We start from the raw sequence: 22060 nt of genomic DNA on the forward strand, positions 1-22060 counted from the left end.
ATTAGCTAGTCAAAATTTTATTGAAGGAAACTTGAATTTACTGTAGGCCTTGGAGAGAAAATGGGATGCACTCAGCTTGGTTATGACCTTTATAAAATATTTCTCTATAAAAATCATCAAACATGATTTTTATGCCCTGAAACCAAAATACTCTTTTAAATTACAATGGAAATAATGGGAAAATGATGTGAGGTAATGTTATATGTAAAATAGATATATAATTCTTTTACTATCTTTAGTATCTTTGTTTTATGACACCTTTGGGAACCCTTTGTGCTACCTGAAATGGGGATTTGCTGTTTTGTGCTTACACATTCACCTCATAGCACTATCAAGGTAGATGTTTGTAGCATTACTACCTGTATCACATCTGGTGGGTCTACTTAGGGGAGAGTCATGCTGGCACTTAAGTTAAAAGTTTCCTTGTAAGTCAAAAATAATTTTAAAAAATTTATTTACAAAAGAGTTTACACACCTGAAATGAGAATTCTCTTATTTAAATGCAAGTGGTGGTAGAAAGGGATAACATCACTTCAACAGCATAAGATGATAGAGAACCAAAAGAATTTACATGTCAATGATAATCGTTTTATTTAAAACCATATAGTTATATGTATGTATGTGTTGCAGCCCTTAAGGTAAAATAACAGTTTTAAAAGTACTTCTATTTGAAATTCAATGTAAACAAGTATACAATTTTAAACCATAAATTCATAGTTTTTCATTTATTGTTTAAATGATGTGAAAGCTTTTGTTCTGTTCAAAAGCATCTGTGTCTTCAAATTCCAGGAACCTCTCGGGAACTTCTTTGCTGGCTACCCTGTAACTAGAGTGTGAGACTGAGAGACCACAAATGCACATGTTACTTCATACAGCATTATATTATTGATACTTCCATGTTAGCAAAGCCCCTTTCAAAGCCTCTTCATGTGTCCCTCATTAAGAAACCAGTGTTACAGTGCTACATTGTTCAGAGTTGAAGGCCAACCCATAGACATAGAGAAGGTACACTCTACACCCTGCCACTTCCCAGTAACCTGAGCGGGGGAGTTGGGGCAGAAGGGGTGGGACCAGACGTTTTGGTCGTGTCACACTGAAGCAGATGGGATAAGAAAGGCCGGTTGTTGTTTTTCGACTTCAAAGTGATGGAAAATTGAGGCAAAAACAATAACCATGACATAATACTCAAACAGAATCACATCAAAACCTAGTATTTACTAACGGGTTACAGGATGATGGGTAAATTATTTTTACTTTTCTGCCTTTTCAAATTTTCCTCAAAGTGCTTTGTTGGTTTTTAATCAGAAAAACGTCTGTTGCTTGCCAGTTGTTAGAAAGAGAAAAGCAAAAGAACAGAGTGAGTACATGGGCAGGCAGATCTGGGAGGTTGAAGACAAAATGGAATCAAGGCTTGTTATGCAAGACAAAGAAGGAAACCTAGGTCAGGTTTTAAGATCAGGCCTCCCTGCGGATGGCCCGGTGTGAAGTATGCTTCAGCATCTCTGGTTCTTCCTTAGTGCACTGACTGGTAGGCCAGGTAAGGATATGAATGCCCTGATGTTTTTACTCAATCTTAATCCTCATGAGGTCGCTGTTGTGGCACGGATGCGTTTCACCACGACTTCTTCATACTGTTTTTGTGTCAGTAACCCTTCTGTTATGCTTTTACTTTCTTCAAACTTGGGCAACACAACTGCAATGTATCCTTCGGTGGATGGCTAGAAGGGAAATAGAATATTTAATACTGTCAAATGGTAAAAGATCAGATAAAACGTGTGTGGATGGGATCTTACTTCCCCAGACTCTTTTACCTTCTGTTGAAGAAGAGATGGCTTATGGAGAATGTTTTCATTCACTTCCATCAACCGTCCTCTAACACAGCTATTTAAAGAAGATATTGCTTTGAAGAAAAATATTATCTTCTTTGTTTCTCCAAAATTGTGGTTAAAAAGTAACTTACCTAGATATGGTGTATTCTTCTCCATCAGAGCAGTAAATCTTACACAGAGGTGCAAGCTCTGTTAGTTAGAAACTGTGCCCCCTGATAATAAAAGGGAAGAAAAAATTAATTGATGTACATTTTCACTTTTCTTTGTGAGGCAGCCCTCAGAGTTACAATAGGATATATTCCTGGAATTAGTGTTTTAAATAAAAATGACTTAAGTACAGAAAAACCATTCACTTATTCAAATATTTATATATTAAATGCCTCTATGGGCTAGGCACCATCCTAGGCTCTAGGGGAAAAAGCAGACTAAGACAAATGTGATAATAGGTAGTTTAGTTACATATTAAGAATATATTTTATCTTAACTTATTATACTTTATATTTAACTGTACATGAGAAAGCTGCACATAGCCAAGTGTAAAGATTTCAAAAGGGTAGGAAAATCTCATCAATAAGCAATAATACAAAATTCAACATTATAGAGAATGACAGCAATATTGCACAGTTACTTTCATTAAGATTCCTACCTTATTTTTATATCAGAAGTTAATAGAGAAAGGAACTTCTTTATTAGGTCCATCACTAAGACTTTCTGAAGAAAGGATATTTTTCTAATTTTAAAAAAAGCAATTTGAGGAAACTTTGGAAAACAGAAAAGTTTTAAGTAGCATATAGAGTCACTTACCCATTATCCTATAACCCGCTAGCAAATACTACGCTTTGACATATGTCTGTTTGAATGTTGTGGCACGGTTATACTTTCATGTACTCCACTGTATGGATATATCTGGGGAGGTTCTGACAAATATCTATCGAGTCGGCCACCAAGTTCATGCAGGTTTTTCCCTAACATGAAAAACCGGAGCGAACTTTTTGGCCAACCCAGTACAGGGAGGCTCATGGGAAATGGATGCAAGCATGTCTCATGTGTTGCTCTTTTTTCCCAGGAATTTTTACTGCAGTGAACATCTGAGGTCAAGATGCTGTTCTTTATGGCCTCTTTCCCACTCACAACATTATTAGACAGCATTCAGGTGTTACTGCATGAGCTTCACTCCTCTGCCTGTGGGTACTTCGTTTCAAAAGACTAGTCAGTGTGACTCCCCACTTTTGGGAGGAGGGGATGGGGATTTGTCCCAGATGGTTTGTCTTCCACTGGCTCTGTGTCAGAAAGAAGTGTTTTAACCCCTTTTGGTCACCTCCCTTGGGAGAATAAATGATGGGCAGTGCTGAGATGCAATCAAAGCTTATCTACAGTGGGTTCCATGTGCAGGTCCCTCTCTGTTACTCAGTAGTAACAACAGTGTTACTATTTTGGACAAAGATTGATCACAGGAACATCACAAGCACTAACTGTTTTACTTGTAATTTGTAGACTTTTAAGAATGGTCCATGCTCTTTAAAGTCCACTTGCTTCCTGAGTGAGGAAAAATCAGTAATTATAAGGCAGGTTATTAGGGGCCTTCAGGCCTACAAAGGGGAGTATAAACAAGGGTCTTCCAGAACAGTGAGGTAATTAGCAGAAACTCTTAGTATGAACTCAGTAAATGAAGGACCTAAATCATCCACTGAAACTTTCCTTTCCAGGGGGTTTGTCAGGATAGTTTAGTAATGGTATTGAGTTGTCCTTGGTGTGATACCCTCCTTTAACAGTAAAATGTTCATCTTGCCTAGAATTGTAGAGGGCACAGGTAACATTTTCTATAACTAAACACTATGTGGAGGTAGAGGGTGTAGCTAGATGTGTATTAAATCAGCAGTGATTTAGGAATGGCAACTGATACGAAGCAAATACTGTATATTTTCTCAGATCGATTTTTTTTTCACTACCTCAGGACTTTATGTTACTTTTAAGTTCACATGTGAAAATTTATGATAAAGAGGTATTGATCATCTAAATTTTATAGAATTTGCAATACTGGCTTAAAACAGGAAGGGACAAAATATCTTGTTATATTGGTATTAGTGTTGTTCTTTCAAAGGCCCACCTTCTCCATCCTTCATCCTGGGGATGACAGGGATGGTGGCCCAGAAGGTAATATGACAGATAATATACCTTCTGAAATACCTCATTTTTTTGGCCTGAGAATTTCTTTAGAGCTTAAGTATTCTTAAAAATCATCTCTAACTGCCAGGGAAGTATGCTGAGCATACATTACTGGGTTCTAAGACTGGCTGGCTCTATCATTATTATGACAATAGAGGATTTAAGTAGAGAAATACAGGAACATACCCGCTTAAATTTCCCAGAGACTTTGTTCTGAAGCCTGCTACAGTTGGTACTGATTTGATAGGAAATGCTTTTAATTACTTTTCCACTTTGAAGAACTGGATGGGATCCTGCCAGTGTGATGACACATATTCTACGAGGAGCAAAAATTGATCCTGTATTATTGCTTGGTATGATTCTTCCTCCTATAACACCGTATTCCTACTGGCACAAGAAGAGCTGAGCTGACATTTGTTTAGTCAGCCTATCATTTCCCCCCCATTTTCCTCTGGCTACTATTGGAGCTTACCTGAAGAGAAGAATGCAGTAATAAAAATGGGGAAAATGGGACTGAATTTCCTTTCCCAAAAGGGAAGCGTACCACAGGTGTTTAGACAGCACGGAGGAGGAAGAGAGAAAAGTAAGGCATGCCGGTATGGACAGGATACCACCTGTGCTTCTACCCTAGCCCTCTCCACGGGCTTGGCCACTTCAGTGGTTAGGCACAGGCTGGTTTCTTGAGGTAGTAGCCGACTGAGGGTGTGGCCCTCCATTTGGATGTTTGGGTAAGCAAGTTTATTTCTTTAGCGTAGGCACTGAAAGACTCATTCTTGTCAACCAGACTCCTACTATAAATAATACCATCTCAATACAGTGGAAGATAATCATTTAATGAATATTTATTCAATACAAGACCATACCAGGCTACAATGACAGAAAAAAAATTTTTTTGATCATTTAAAATTCCCAATTTGCTTACCGGTTAGAGTGTTGGAGTATACAGTGGTCCTCACAGGGTTTTCCTTTGACATCTAGAAAAAATGAATGAGTCTGATGGCTGTTGAGTCAATATTTACTATCACTGTGTAGTACTTTCTTTGGTTCATAGAGGTAGTTAACTATGAAGGCGGGACACATACATCACTGGTATCCCTTCATTACTCAAAAAGATATACCTAAAGGCTGACTATAAAGTATTTAAAGACATCTGGTCCAGATGGAATCATTCATTCAATGTTAAAATGATGATTAACTCTTTGCTCCACCTTTTTTTATCCTCACTTTAAAATGAGTACAATCATTTCTATTAGAAAAAAAGTGATTAGTAATGTATTCTTTATTTAATTTAGTAGCATGGTTTGTTGGTCAATTTTAGAGAGACTTAACTCACTCTGGTTCGCCCAGGACTGTCCTGATGTTAGCGGTGAAAGTAATGGATTCCCGAAAACACCTCAATCCAGGGTTAACCGGACAGTTGGTTACACTAAGTCTGGCTAATAAAATGTATGCTATTGTAAAATATTTCAGTATTGTAAAAGATGAGTACACCTATTATCCCTAAATGAATGGGAGCAAGTTGGGTTAGAGGAGGGTCCCCAACGATACTCTCATCACTGATATTTGCTGGGTACACAAAGCTGTACAACAGGATACCTACTTCTAAGTGGCAAATGTGTAATACCAGCGACTTCCTTTAAGTAAAACTGTTAGATTCTGCTTTCTAAATGCCTCTATTCTAACCCACCCTCTCCTCTCCATCCTATGCCTCTACCTTAGTTTAGACCGCTACCATTTAAATCATTTTATGTATCGCCTCTTCTTGGAGGACTGAGCCCCTCAAATCCCTTTAGGCACTCAAAGAGATTGCAATCCAGCTCCTGCCTCCCTCGGGGATCTCACCTTAGTCCACCATCTTCCCGCAAGCAACCCACCCTCGTGAACTCGCACTGCGCTCGCCCTACCCAGAATGCACCCTGCTGTTTTCCACGTCCTTGCAAATGCCATTCCCTTGGCCTGCAGAGGAACAGAGAGATCCAGTTCCTTCTGACGTGGGGAGGAAGCGCTGCGGAAGGTGCGTGTGGCTTATGATCTCTCATCATAGTCCCTATACTGCCAGACAAATTGGGCCCAGAAGAGACTGACATCATTCTCCACTTACCCGCTTTGTACCAGCGAGTGAAGTAGCGATCCACAAGCGACGGCACCGCGGGCTCCGCAGCGGAGGCGGCCACAGGGGTCTCGGGCTCGGTAGCCATGGAGACCTTGGGTTCTGCAAACCCCGCCCCCTGGGACCTGTACTCTTCCTCCCGCTTGCCACGGAGGAAGGTGTCTTTCCGGCGTGCAGCCGAGACACGCGACCTTGGGTGCTGCAAACCGCGCCCTCTGGGGCCTGGGCGCTTCCTCTCGCTCCCCTGGGAGGAAGGTGTCTTTCCAGCGGTGGCCCGGGGTACGTGTCACGTGAACGTCCCAGTCTCCCCACGCCCCTCAGGCTCCGCCCGCCGGCTCCTATTACTGAGCTCTGGGGTCTGACGTCAAAGCGGGGCTCAAATACAATAGGCTGGGCAGTAGGACGTATGGATAGGGGGCGGTCGCGAGCGCAGCTCCTCACTGTACTTTGCGGGGCAAAGAAGAAGGCACGCCACGCCCCCTCCGGCTCGTGACGTCACTCCGGCGCCGCTCGGAGCTTTTCCAACTTGCCTCGCTCCCGGATCGTCGTCGGGCTGGTCGCCCCTCCGCCCGGCTTCAGCCACTACTGAAAGGGCTCAAGCGGCCCTGCCACCCGGAGACACAGTGCGCGTCGCGAGAGCTCAGGAGCAGAGGACAGTGAGAGGTATGTTTATTTCTGTTTATTTCTGCTTCAAATATTCTTTGGAACTAGGGAGGGTATAAATTGCAATCAAATGTTAGTTTAGACAGACTGATTTCAATTTCCACACCTGAAAATGTTAACAGTTACGTACGCGCACCTTATTTTTATCATATGTTTTGAAAAGCTGAGGGTAAAGCAAATGTCTTTGAATGAACGGGAGGAGCTCCATAGCTAAGAAGATAGAGCAGATGCTTTTGAGTCAAGAGTGATCATCCTCGAAATTCACTTCAGTGTCTTAAAATCAAAATTGGTTGATAATTCACTCTTCTCGTGGTGTCTGCAGACACCTGAAGGAAACCCAGCTTGTCTGAAGGGTCATGCCTACTGGCAGTGCCCTGACACAGTTTTGATTGGCAGTGAGATGGAGTCGAAGCAGCAGGATGCCGGGTGTTGTGCTTCACCCCATCCCTGACCAGTACTGGAGCCTCAGGCTTCAGCAGTTATGACTCTTTCCTAAGGGCTGAGACGGGGACAAGGAAGAGTCACCTGGGGTGCTTGTTAAGCATTCAGCTTCTGGCTTCCTTGGAGGATCTGGTTCATCTGGGCTGGGATGGAACTCAGTTGTGTGTATGGTTAATAAGCTCCCCAGGTGATTCTTACTAAGGAGGCTGAGCAAACACTGGGCTGGATGGTCATTCATCAGGGGTAGTGTAAAATCCTTTTAAGCAGAACTCTGATTCCAACTGGTGCTTCTCATACCTCAGAATCTGCAGTGGTTCTCATTAAAGCTCACACTCCTGCATTCCCGTTCTCCAGATACTCTAATTATGCAGGTCTTAAAAAGGTCCCTTGTTGATTTTATGTGGGGACCATTGGTAGAAATGAAATCCATTATGCTTCCCAAGTCTCAAGCTTGTGTGTGTATGAATCTTATTCCTGTAGGACCGGAGTACTTCCCAGAATGCTTAATCTTAATAAAAGATAAAAACTTGTATAACGAAGCTCTGAAGTTATATCCACCAAACTCGCAGCAGTACAAGGTGTGTAGCATGTGAAATGAGGCTCTCCTGATTTTGCTTTGTGCTGTGGTTGGGAAAGGATGAGGCTCCTGAGTCCCTGACACTGTCCTTGGTTTCAAGGTTTATCTTCAAACTAATTAGCCTCATCTTGAACTTCTTATCTGGGAGAAAGGCCCTGACCTGTTCCTCTTCTGAAGAACTTGCCCAGGCAAGAAACCTAGGCGTTGTCTCTGGATCCTCCTCGGGAATACCATGGCAGTTTCCATCCTGCCCCTCCTCCAGCCCTAACTCAGCATCATCCTGAATAGTGCTGATCTCTCCCATATATTTCTGCATAAAGTTTGGTTCGCTTGTTTGAACAAACATCTGTTTGGCTTTTCTCATATGCAGTACTTTGCTTATCAGCTACATGTATTATAATTCTTACAACAACCTGCTAGGTGGTGTGCACAATTTGCAAATGAGGAACCACCTTGCCTCAGGACCTGGGATGTGAGGTGGCCGACCTGGGATATGGAGCCCGTGCCATCATCACCACCATTTTCAGTTTGTCCACAAATTGCGCACGTCTTTCTGTGATCTGGCCCATGCCTGCTGCTTTAGCATCAGCTGCCTCTGCCAGCCCTCTACCTCCACTTCCTTTAGCCCCCCTGTCCTTCTAAACTCTCGGGTCTCCTCTGCCAGAAAGCCGTTCCTGGCTGAGGTGCCAAACACTGAGCTCCCAGAGCACCTTGTTCTAACCTTGGGGATGGCATTTATCAATCTGTTATTTACTGATTTGTTGTCCCACCAGGCTGTGGGTTTCCTTAAGGGCAGGGACCCCGTGTTACGTCCCTCTGTTTCCCTGTCTCATACTGAGCCTAGGGAATAGAGAATTTGGCCAAAGCCTGCTTCTTTGCTCTCATTTGCCTTATCTGTTCGTCTGCTGTGCTCTCTGTGCTTCAGTCATACCAGCCTTTTTGTTATTCTTTCCCGTGCGTTCCATACCCATTCCTGCCCTATGGCCATGGTGCTTTCTGTGCTCTTGGCGTGGAGTACTGTCCCATAACTCTTCACATGGCTTCTTCTCACAGCCCTCTGAAATAGCACTCCCATCGCTCTGGCCCTTTACCACTACCTGCCATTATGCTGTCGACCATAGTGTGTTTATAAGTCCGTACCCTTTCACCACAAGAGCAGGAAGTTGGGAGTGGTTCTTGTTACTGTTTATTTTTTCTGTTTGTTTGTTTTTGCTCTGTTTAGCTTTATGTTTTGCTTTGCTGTGTTACTCCCACTGCCCTGAATAGTACTCAGTAATTATTTGTTGGATGAATACATGGCACATCCTCAGTAAGGTATTGAATGGAAGAAAGATTGAATTCACTGGTCATCCACAGGGTTTTTCTAAGTCATTCCAGGGACTTTCAAGTATAATGACCGAGGCAGCCTACCTTGAAGATTTAAAAAAACAGTTATCACCTCTCCTTACCAACCCTTTGTCTCTTCCTGTCCCAGGACATCAGCATTGCTTACGGGGAACACCTGCTGCAGGAGCACCTCTGTGAGCCAGCAGGGCTCGTGTTTGCCCGCGCTGGTGCCCACGAGAAAGCTCTCAGTGCCTTTCTGGCTTGTGGCAGTTGGCAGCAAGCTCTCTGTGTGGCAGCCCAGCTTCACTTGACCAAAGACCAGCTGGCTGGCCTGGGCAGAACTCTGGCAGGTAAACACGCCATTAGGTTCTCCCAGATAACTTCTCTAATGGCTTTGTGTCTCTGTGGTTTTGTTTGGCAGTTTTGCAGACGTGTGTCAGGTGGGAGCACACCTTGGTGCACTGTCATGTGCATGGGTAAAGGTTAATTTGGAGTGGCTTATTAGGTAGAGTAAAAGTTGAAGTGCTACGAGAGTTCCCCAAATACAATGGCACAATAAAGCAGTTTACTTGTCTCTCTCATGGCACTGACAAGTCCTCCCATGGTGTGGATCTGCCATCTCTTAGGCAGAGAGTTGAAGGTGGATTTTCTCCACATCTGTATTCCAGTCCTCGGGAAGGGGAAAAGCTGGAATTGTGAGAGAACACTCAAAGTTGGAAATGATCTAGCTAACACTTTTTTCTACCTCATTCACCAAACTCACATTTTACAGGTACACCTGGTACAGTGTAGCTCGGTAGCAGTGTGCCCTGCGAGAATGTAAAGATGAATTTCCAGGTGGGACTGTTCAAATATAGACAATAGATCATTGGAAACCATAATAGCAATCTTGAGAAATGAAGCCAAATGTATAAGCAGTGTGAAAGCAAAGGCAGTTTAGCTGTATCAGGATCTAGGGATTGCCTGAACCGGAGGTGAGGTTATTCCACAGTCTGATTTCTTAGAGTGGAGTGACATTCCCAGAGTGCCTGGGAGAAGTGACGGGTGGGGCTCTGGCCCTCTCAGCCGTGCGTGAAGTGAGTGGCTGGTATATTTTCCCCCCACCTTTTCAAGAGTCTTGTAAATATTGTTATGATCTCCCCATAAAAAGCAGTCCTGAAAAAAAATCCAAACTATATCCTGTTAAATGTACATACATATTCTCTTTAGTAATTTCATAGTTTTTTTTCCTTTGGGATTTTAAAAATGTGTGAGATTATCACTTTTCTGTCTCTGGCATTTTCTGGTTATTAGATCTGTGGACTCTTCTATAAGCCCTTTCAATTTCCAAGCTGAACTCTTTTCTACAAGTACCAAGAAGTCCTTATTTGAGTCTTATTAACTCTTCATTCTGGCTCCGTTGATACTTCTGCTCTAGAAACTTGTTATTTGTAGTTTAAATTTCCTAGTTCTGTTCTTGGTGTCTGTTATCTTCTCTTACATCCTTTTCAACTCTTAGCTTGCTGTGTGTCATGCCTTATAATGGAGTGCACCTAGTTCTCCCAGATGCTTAGTAGAAAAAGGTGAAGACAGTGCTCCAAAGATTTTTGAGAAATGTTACAGGGTGGAGTCACTTCATGTGTGCATTTCACTTAGTTTACACAAGTCACCAAAAGGAAGAAAAGATAGCTATTGAAACAGTGGAGATGACTCTTCCTGGTTTTGTCAGTGATAATATGCCCTGGAGTTAGCATGAAATGGGAGATGTGACTCTGCCAGCCCCTTAGTTAACTCTGGGTTCTGTGTGCCTCTCATAGTGTAATTATCTCAACTGGGCTGAGAATGAGTCTCAGATCTGATGATACTGCAAGACCCCTGACATAAGCCAACTACCCCCATCTAGTGCTCAAACGAAGAAACAGCAGCCTCTTCCTATTAGAGGAAAAAATGGATTAGTGCGAGATGCTAGGTCAGTTTCCCATATGTGTGCCTTTGTAAGCATTTTTCATGACTGATTTTGACTATATGTGATTTTCACATCCCATGCTAAATTTTGATTGTAACTGCCATTTAAGATAGGACCCCATGGTATTCCTTCCTGTCTCTCTCATAGAAATTCACAAAGTATGTAGTTTGATACACAATAAAGACTTATTAATGAAGCATTTCAGCAAAAGAACGCTTAACTCTATTTTACCCAGTGCTTCACAAACGTACTTGACCTGAGAATGGTTTCTTGGTCCTGCCCTTTATGATCCTTTGAACAGTCTTGGGGAACACTTTTGAAAATGCTGTTTTAAAGCAGTTCACTTTGAATGTGTACTCTGTAGAGCTCAATCTCCAATTTGTAGGAGACGATTTTGATTTAAATAGTACCACCTAAAACCGTTTCACCTTGAGTTTGGGGAACACCGTTCTCAGTAAGACGACTGTGCTCAGATGCTTATTGTCTTTGCAGGAAAGCTAGCTGAGCAGAGGAAGCACGGCGACGCAGCCACAGTTTTGGAACAGTACGCCCAGGTAAACTCAGTGCCTCCCATCCACCCCCAATCAACAAGCAAGGGCTTCCCAGTCGTACTGTAGTGACCATGAAAATTAAAGGAACTGTGGGTATTTAGGAAATCCAGAGATAGTATTTCCCCTGAGGGTCTCCCATCTTGCAGGCTTGACTTGGTAATCTAAATTCAGTATATCTCTAAGTAATTACACTTGCTGTGAGGTAGAATACCAAAGAACACTATTATAATATGCACTAGTGGCTTGACCTTGGTAGAAAGTATAAATTAAATCTGAAGGGAGTTACACCTTTTATATTAACTTGCCAAAGTAGAAACAATGAGAAAAGACCGTTCTCAACCAAAGGGATGGAGCGTTACACACTTTTTGGGCTTTCACTCCCATTCTTTCTGTTGGAAATGTCTCTTTTACCTCGGGCAGCTTGATGGGTTCCAATTTCCCACCAGATTATAACGGTAAGTACCTACACCAGCTTTTGATAGAATTCTAGGATTTATTATGAAAATAATAAAGCCTATGCGTTGTCACAGACTTAACAGGACACAGGTACACAATTAATACCAGGGATTCCTGCCTCTGGGGTTTTGGCCTTTGATGAGAAAGTGTTTGTTACAGTTGTCACTAGTGGGCACATCTGCATAACAAAATTGTGCTTTTAAAATACTTCACTGTCTTTCATGGAATAAGAGTGAGTGAAACAATGTAACTAAAATGTGATATCATTAGATCCTGGAAAGAAAATATGTTGGGTGATTGAGCTGAAAACATGAAGATATAATCCCACCTAAGATGGTTAATTAAATGGATAAGATGCCTGCTTTTGATTTCTAACATTTCTTTTTGACTCCTTCTTAGAATTTCCAACTCTCTGCTTACATGACCCATCTGTTCTTGCACATTGTTTTTTCCATTAGAGGTGTTATCATATTTATTGTACTGATCTTAAGTTCCCCGCCTCACAATCTCAACATCCCTGCCGTTATCAGAGTCCTGTTCTGATGCTTGCTTTGACTCTTCAAACTGTGTTTTAATCCCTTTTGTATGCCTCGTAATTTTCTGTCAAAAGCCTAATGTGTGTGATATACTGGGTAAAAGCAAATCTGATAAATAGGTCTTTAATGATATGGTGATGAGGCTGGGGGTTGGGTAGGAGAAGTGTTCTGTAGTCCTGTGATTAGCTGGCAGTCTTTAAGTGAGCATGTACCTCATCTGTGAACTTCACCAGTGCTTCTCAGTTTTTTTTCACTCCTTAGGTAGGACAGGAAGGTTAGGGGGGCTGGAGTTGGGTATTTCCCTGCCTCCACATTGGTTAGGCCCTGGTAAAACCCACTTTGATTAGGCTCTGCCAAAATCATTTGCGTGCAGGTCTTGTTAAGAAGATCAGTATTTTCAAATGTCTGCTTTTCCCTTCCCCCTGCTAGAAGTACGTAGACACCGTGAGAAGTTCTGGTAGGGCTCCTCGAGGTAAAAACTCACAAAAGTGTAGGAATCTCCGTAAGTATGGACCCCTGTCGAGTTTTTAACTCTTGGCCTTGTCTACAGTGAGTGATATTAGCTGGAGAAGTTCAGTCTTTCTTTCACCCTAAGTGTGATGTTTGCTAGCTTTTTTGGGAGTTTAATAGGTGTGAGAAACTGGGAGGGATGTTGTTGGAGTTGGCAAACTATAGCCCGTGGGCCAGATTTCGTTGGCCACCTGTTTTGTAAATAAAGTTTTATTGGAACGTAGCCCCACCATTTGTTTACCCATTGTCTGTGGCTGCTTTTGCACTTAAAACCACAGAGTGGAAGAGTTGTGACAGAGACAGTCTGGATGAAAGTCCCTCCCAGAAAGCCTAAAATATTAACTCTCTAGCCTTTTACAGAAAAAAATTGCCAATCCTAGCCCACTTGTGTTGAGGAAATTCCCTTTTATTTCTGGTTCTGAGAGTTTTTATCATGAACGGGTATTGAAGTTTGCTGATTGCCTCTTAAAGTAAAATGTTTTCTGTTTTGTTTTTAGACCAGTGATAGGGTGAATTGTATTGACGTTTTTTCTTTTAGTTGAAGGATTCGGCTGTACATATATATACATTCGTTTTTATATATTATTTTCCATTATGGTTTATCATAGGATATACTGAATATATACTTCTCTGTGCTATGCAGTAGGACCTTGTTTATCCATTCCATATATAATAGCTTACATCTGCTCACCCCAACCTCCCACTCCATCCCTCCCCCACCCTCTTCCCCCTTGGAAACAAGTCTGTTCTCTGAGTGTGAGTCTGTTTCTATGTTGTACATAGGTTCATTTATGTCATATTTTAGACTCCACATATAAAGTGACATCATGTGGTATTTCTCTTTCTCTTTCTTTTTTCACTTAGTATGATAATCTCTTGTTGCTGCAAATACCATTGTTCTTTTATATGGCTGAGTAGCATTCCATTGTATATATGTACCACATCTTCTTTATCCATTCATCAGTTGATGGACATTAAGACTGTTTCCATGTCCTGGCTATTGTGAATAGTGCTGCTATGAACATAGGGGTACAGGTATCTTTTTGGATTACAGTTTTGTCTGGATATATGCCCAGGAGCGGGATTGCTGGCTCATATGGTAATTCTAGTTTTAGTTTTCTGAGGAACCTCCATACTGCTTTCCATAGCAGCCGCACCAACTTACATTCCCACCAGTGGTGTAGGAGGGTTCCCTTTCCTCCACATCCTCTCCAACATTTGTTATTTTATAGAGTTTTGATGATTGCCATTCTGACCTGTGTGAGGTGGTACCTCACTGTAGTTTTGATTTGCGTTTCTCTAATAATTGGCGCTGTTGAGCATCTTTCCATGTGCCTCTTGGCCATCTGTATGTTGGGAGAAATGTGTATTTTGGTCTTATGCCCATTTTTCGATTTGGTTGTTTGTATATTTTGGAATTTATGCTCTTGTCCATAGCATTGTTTAGAAATATTTTCTGCCATTCTGTAGGTTGTCTTTTTTCGTTTTGTTTATGGTTACCTTTGCCGTGCAAAAGCTTCTAAGTTTGACAAGGTCCCATTTATTTTTATTTGCATTGCCTTGGAAGACTGACCTAAGAAAACATTGGTACGATTTATGTCAGAGAATGTTTTGCCTATGATCTCTTGTACAGATACAATAGAACATCTAATGATACAATAGACCAGTTAGAGTTAGTTAATTGATGTTTCCAGGACATTACATCCAAAGAACCAGAATTCACATTCTTCCAAGTGCACATGGAACATCCACTAGGACTGACCACATACCAGGGAACAAAACAAACCTCAACGAATTTAAGAGTGTAGGAATTATTTCTAGCATCTTCTTAGACCACAATGCCATGAAACTTGAAATCACAGAAAAAGAAATGTGAAAAACAATTACATGGAGACTAAACAAACACCATGCTACTACAAAAACAATGGGTCAATGAGGAAATGAAAAATGTCCTTGTGTCATTGACAGTGAAAAATCCAACCATACAAAATCTAGGGGATGCAGCAAAACCAGTTCTAGGGGGAAATTTATCGCAATACAGGCCTTCCTTACAAAACAAGAAAAATCTCAACCTAACCAACCACTTAAAAGAATTACAAAGTCAGCAGAAGACAGGAAAGAATAAAGGTCAGAGAGGAAGTAAATAAAATAGAGATTTTAAAAAAAAAGGACAAAAACCAATAAAAGAGCTGGTTCTTTGAAAGGGTAGACAAAATTGACAAAACTCTCCAGGCACAAAAAGACAAGAAATGAAAAATCAACCAGTAACACAGAAATACAAAAAATAAGGGAATACTATAAACAATTATATACCAACAGATTCAAAAACCTAAACATAATAGACAAGTTCCTAAAAACACAGAGCCCACCAAAATTGAATCAAGAAGAAATAGACAATTTGAAAAAACTCCTTACAAAGTCCAGGACTGGATGGCTTCACAGGTGACTTATACCAAACATACAAAGAACTTATACCAATCCTTATCAAACTCTTTGAAAACACTGAAGAGGAGGGAACACTACCAAAGACATTCTATGAAGCCACCATCCACCCTGATACCAAAACTGGACAAAGGTATCACCTAAAAAGAAAATTACAAGCCAATATCTTTGACGAATACAAATGCAGAAATTCTCAACAAAATATTAGCAAATTGAATCCAACAACACATAAAGAAGATCATAAATGGGACTTCCCTGGTGATGCAGTGGTTAAGAATCTGCCTGCTAATGCAGGGTACATGGATGGGTTCGATCCCTGGTCTGGGAATATCCCACATGCCACGGAGCAGCTAAGCCTGTGCACCACAACTACTGAAGCCTGCGCGCCTAGAGCCCGTGCTCCACAACAAGAGAAGCCACTGTAGTGAGAAGCCCGCACACTACAATGAGGAGTAGCCCCCACTCTCCGCAACTAGAGAAAGCCCATGAGCATCAACGAAGACCCAACACAACCATAAATAACTTAAGAAAAACATACACCAAGTGGGATTCATCCCAACTTCACAGGGATGGTTCAACATATGCAAATCAATGTGATACACCACATCAAAAGACAAGACAAAACCCACATGATCATCTCAATAGATGCAGAAAAAGCTTCTGACAAAATTCAGTGTCGATTCATGATAAAAACTCTTTCCAAAGTGGGTAGAGAGGCAAATATCTCAACATAGTAAAACCTATTTATGACAAACCCACAGCCAATATAATACTCAATGGTGAAAAGCTGAAAGCTCTCCTGCTAAAATCTGGAACAAGACAAGGATGCTCACTTTCACCACTTCTACTGAACATAGAACTGGAAGTCCTAACCACAGCAGTCAGACAAGAAAAAGAAATAAAAGATATCCAAATTGGGAGGGAAGAGGTAAAATTTTCATTATCTGCAGATGACATGATCCTGTATATAGAAAATCCTAAGCACTCCACACAAAAACTACTAGAACTGATACATGAATTCAGTAAGTACCAGGATACAAGATTAACATACAGAAACTGGTTGCATTTCTTTACACTAACAATGAAATATCAGAAAGGGAATGTAAAAAAAAAAAAAACTTTTAATATCACAGCCCCAAAATAAAAATACTTAGAAGTAAACCTGACCAAGGAGATTAAAGACTTACATGCTGAGAAGTATAAAACATTAATAAAGGAAATAAAAGATGATTCAAAGAAATGGAAAGATATCCCATGCTCTTGAATGGAATAATTAATATTATTAAAATGGCCATACTACTGAAAGCAATCTACATATTTAACGCAATCCCTATCAACTTACCTATGACATTTTTCACATAACTAGAACAAATAATCCTAAAATTTACATGGAACCATAAAAGACCCAGGATTGCCAAAGTAATCCTGAGGAAAAGAACAAAGCAGGAGGCATAAACCTTCCAGACTTCAGACAATACTACCAAGCTACAGTAATCAAAACAGTGTGATATAGACACAAAAACAGACACATGGATCAATGGAACAAAACAGAGAACTCAGAAATAAACCCACACACCTATGGTCAATTAAACCTTAAAGGAGGCAAGAATATAAAATGGAAAAAAGACAGTCTCTTAAGTAAGTGATACTGGGAAAGTTGGACAGCTGCATGTAAATCAGTGAAGTGAGAACATACCTTTACACCATGCACAAAAATAAACTCAGAATGCCTTAAAGTTTATTTTTAAGAGATCCTCTTCAATTATGACTATGAAAAATCCCTCAGATGTGTGTATATATGTAGATACATATGGAAAATAAATTTATTTTAAAATACGTGGCAATGCTAAGAAATTACACCAAGCTAAAGACATAATAAAAACATTAGCTCCTGCCTCTGTTTTTTAAAAAAGTCTAAATTTAAAATGTGCTTTTATTTATCGGAGAAAGTCCTCTGCAAGTTTCCTCTTGATGTCGGGAGCATCTGAACAAAGCTGATTCCATGGAACAAACTAAATAACTGAGGCTTTTAGCTTCTTGCATGAATTTGCTTTGGGAAGAGGCCAAATTTGGGGGAAAAATAATATACTCTTCTCTAGAACTTGACAGAATCTTTCCCACAAATTAAGCATTCACAACTCCCAGGAGTTTCTCCTTTGCCCATACACAGCACTTTTCCCCATGAATTCACCCTTGACTTGGCCTTCAATTTGGAAGGTCTGCTCTCGCCTGCTTCTACTCCAAATGAATAAAATTCCATCTTCTCAGAGAGAGAGTAATTGATAGTAATTTGTATTCACACAAATTCTTTTTTGCTGCTTCAATATATTATTTCAAGGAAAGTGAACATCCATGCAAAGTCACACCATTATCAACAGACACATTTACTTCTATTTCCCACCCATCAGCATGGGTCCCTTTACTATTATCCATAGCAAGAGCACTATAATATATTAAAATGAAATATGTAAGTTACCATATTCATTAATCCACACTAAAGAGTAGTCACAAAGCACTTGTAGCCTTTCAATATTGGGCACTTAATTACAGATATTCTTCTACTTTTTCTATTATTTTGTGAAAATTTTCAGACACACAGAAAAGTTGGATTATAGAGTGAACACACCTAGATTCTGAAGTTTACATTTTGCTATACTAGGGAAAGGCTTCTTTAGTTACACAATTCTGGGTATACCTATACTCTGACTTCCTGTTAGTTTACATAGAGTAATAAAGGTCTGGTTCTGGTATTAAAAACATGAAAGAGGTTGTTAACCTTACCCAAGAGTCAGCCACAAACTACTGTCAAAATGAACTGAGCTTTTTTCTAGACTCACCAAAAAGAGATAACATTCTCATTTCTTCCAAAGAAAATAACTAAAAGACATAGGTCAGTTAAGCACCGTAAAGAAAAATAAATGAAATGGCCTAGATACTGACAAAAACATTATGTTAAAAGAAGCAACATTTGGAGAAAAAGAAGTAACTTACTACTGTTCATGCCTATGATGCACACTGCTCACCATCCCAAATGTACGCAGTACTGTTTCAGAAATTCTAATCTGTTCCAGCTCTAACACTGCTAACTCTAGCAGAACATTCGAAGGCAATAAAAATAGTCCATGTGGACACTGTAGTGACAGGAGCCTCAAACCAGTTATAACTGGAAGCACATGACCTGGTAAGATATTACAAAATAAGAACTGTCAGCATAGGAAAGCTTAGAATATCAAAGGATAGATTTCACTTTTCATTTTGCTTTAGTTCAAGGTGAAGTCATTTAAATGATTAAATTCGACCTATTGGGAGCACTAATAGCCATTAGTTGTTTATACATAAGGCTTTCCTCAAGGAACATAAAACAATTCGAAAACATTATTTTACTTTTCTTCACACTTTTGAGGTAGCAGCCACGAAACATTCCCAATTAACTGAGGCACAAATCAATTCTGTGATTTGTCTACTTACGGTCCCAATATGATTCAGACCTGTAGCTGGGAATGAAACCCAATGTCCTGATTACCACAAATACCAGAAATATGCTCTCAATCAGCACTAAGTAGAAGAACAGTAATTTTTACAAAATGATGCTATATGGGTTAAAGCTTAAAGCCTTGCTAACGATTAAGATTATATGCAAAATAAAATAGAACTGGTGTCTGCTGAGGTCTGCTGCACAGAGCAGCTCTCCGTAATGCTAAAGTAGACGGTCTTACTCTCCCCGGTTCCCAGCAGCCAGGCCTCGAGGAGTGAGGAGTAGAAGGAAAACAGCCTTCTCTGCCAGAGCCGTCCTAACTGGGGTCAGAGTCACTCTAGAAGGCTTAGTTTCCACTGGGTTCTTCTGTTGATCTTTGGTGGTATAAAAAGCTCAGCATCTGAAAGAAAGGAGAGGGAAACTGTGATAGGCACACTATTTTGTCTTGGTGACAGCTGAGGCAAGTAACTCTAAGCTAAAATTAGGCAACTGGGCTTTGCACCTACAAGATGACCATCAGAACCAGAGTTAATGTTCCATCAAACTATATACCTAAGATCTGTACATTTTACTGTATGTAAAATTTACACCAATTATAAGAGTAAAAAAAAGTAGTGGCGTGTATTCAGTATGTAAAGTTAATGGACAGAAAATGTTTTATGATAAAAATTTCTGCAAACACACTGATCAATAAAAATGTCCGGATTTTAAAAAAATAAATAAATGGAGGCAGCGGGCGATGGTTGGGGGAAATTTGTCACCGTTAGATAAAACTCGCAGGCCCTCTTTCAGTTAGATTTATGGAATCTCTTATCTAAGTAGGAATCATATACAGGAAGTAGAGACATGAGAAAACATGCATATATAAAGATGGTCTTTCTCAGTATTATTCATAGTACATCTGTATACATGACCCATACAGACATGAAAAATTATTTACATGAATATTTTGAAATGTGTGAAAAATGCTCAAGATAAAATGTTTTAAAAACATGGTTTTCATTATACATATACACATGCATGGTACACATGTATGACTAGAAATTATTAAATCTTAATTTTCTTTGCCATACTGTACAATCCAGATTTTCTCTACTAATCATAACAGTTTCATAATTTCATATACAATTACTACCCTCTACACCCCCAAACAAAAATCTATATAGACAGAAAGACCACAAGAGGTTTCGCTTATTTATAATATTGGAAAAGCCTACTTATATTCATTGTCAACAAGCTCCATAATTTTATGTCAAATAGTGGGTAAACTTTGAATGAGACTCCATCTTTTTTTAAAAAAGAAACAAGTTATGAAAATAGTGTATTTTATTTTTAAAAATTAGGCATAACTACATTTGATTCTTAGACTTAACTAAATATAAATACCAAGTATTGACTTATTGGCAGGAAAGAAATTATTCTGACAAACTGTATGACAAGCAGGACATGACATCTTTCACATTTCCATGTTTGAATTTCACAGCACAGAGAGAGTCATTTCACAAAAATAATTTGAGGGCTTTATCAGTTTTTCCAAGGACTTCTCTTAATCCTTTGATAGTCAAATCATACTCATTTGAAGCAATTTTGTTATCAACTGTAACAAGGCCAGTTTGGCTGTGATTTAAGCACTACTGTGGTAAAACGTTAATCCATTTTTATGAAATGGATTACATTTTTGCAGACTTGCAATCAACCTGCATGGTACTACGTTGCATCTTAACATGAAACAATCAGAAAATGCCCCATCAAGTCACTGATCCCCTACTACTACTGTTAGCTGGGAAGGGGCAGGTGAGGAATATTTGAGACGAACTAATTTTGTGAGTAGCTCATCCGCCTCTTTTTGGGTTATGAGAACTTCTCCTTTCCTAAACAATCTACACTAGTGTTCCTACACAGGGACAAGGATAATACATACTCTGATAATGAGGAGCCTCAAAATTTTAAAGTCTTTAAGGCTCAGCTGGGAAATGGAAGTGCTCTTTAATAAAGCCAACTAGACCACCCTAGAGAAAGGTGTGACTGAACTTGACCTGAAGGTCAGCATCAAGCCAGCAGTGAGGAAAACGGGACAGAAATCACAACTGGATTCGACACATTACAAACTAAACAATTACCAAACAACCTCTGGCCTGAGATGAATTGTAGCATCTCAGAAATAAGTGTACGTTTTGGGACTGATACCAAAGGCAGCTTGCCAGCCTCCAGGAAGAAGGGGATCTAGGGATACAGCAGTTAACTGTCTGCATATATGAGCTTAGCTGGAACGGAAGGTGGTTAATTTATTCCTGGTAGCAACATAAGCCATGAAAGTTAAACTTGACATGGCTCCCACAAAGGCTACTTCAAATGTTATCAAAATGCTACCACAGTGTAGCATTTAAATGAAAAAATTGCAGAACATTGCCTATCACATGCCAGAAATGCAAATAGCCGTAAAAACTGCCACCTTTTCAAAGCTAAAAAGAAGTTGCTATGCTTGACTGATCCACATGAAGGGCAAATACTGTGGCACCAAATTGATCTGTCAAAAGGTTTGTTTTTTTTTTTTTGTCAAAAGGTTTTTAATCAACTTTCAAAAGAAAGCCTTTAGGGCTTTTAAGTGATGAGAATCCGCTCCCCCCTCCCCCACAAAGAAACAAAACATTTTAGGAATTCAACAGAAAATGCAAATGAAATGCTAATCTTGTTTGGATTTGTTTTCAAATTATACTGTTAATCCTAAGTATGACTAAAATGGTCCAGCTCTTAAGCAAGGAATATGAAAATGTTCCCAAGACACAATGCAAAACTGCCAATAGCCAAAAAGGATGATTGAGATGAATCCTTAAAATGTATATGTGCAAATTAGACTGTTTAGGAGTCACACTTCTTCAACTGTGATGTGTCTGTATGGACGAGTGTATGCCATTGCATTTAAGTGTGTATGTCAGAACAATTTTTTTTTAATTATACATTTAATGTCACATTGGATTTCTTACCCGCCAAACCAGGATCCCAACACTAAAGGCATTAAACTAATTTTACTAA

General features: G+C 40.0%; 1 protein-coding gene across 1 annotated transcript; it reads right to left on the reverse strand.

Moving 5' to 3' along the window:
• Positions 1–1580: 1580 nt before the first annotated feature.
• Positions 1581–6193, reverse strand: ABITRAM (actin binding transcription modulator). The gene is given in 7 exon segments (XM_007472171.1): positions 1581–1718; positions 1812–1881; positions 1961–2025; positions 2027–2041; positions 4182–4311; positions 4918–4969; positions 6097–6193. Coding segments are annotated over 7 exon segments (567 nt in total).
• Between the last annotated feature and the right edge of the window lie 15867 nt (positions 6194–22060).

This window comes from Lipotes vexillifer, unplaced genomic scaffold (assembly GCF_000442215.2).
Source record: "Lipotes vexillifer unplaced genomic scaffold, Lipotes_vexillifer_v1.1 scaffold230, whole genome shotgun sequence".
Taxonomy (NCBI): Eukaryota; Metazoa; Chordata; class Mammalia; order Artiodactyla; family Lipotidae; genus Lipotes; species Lipotes vexillifer.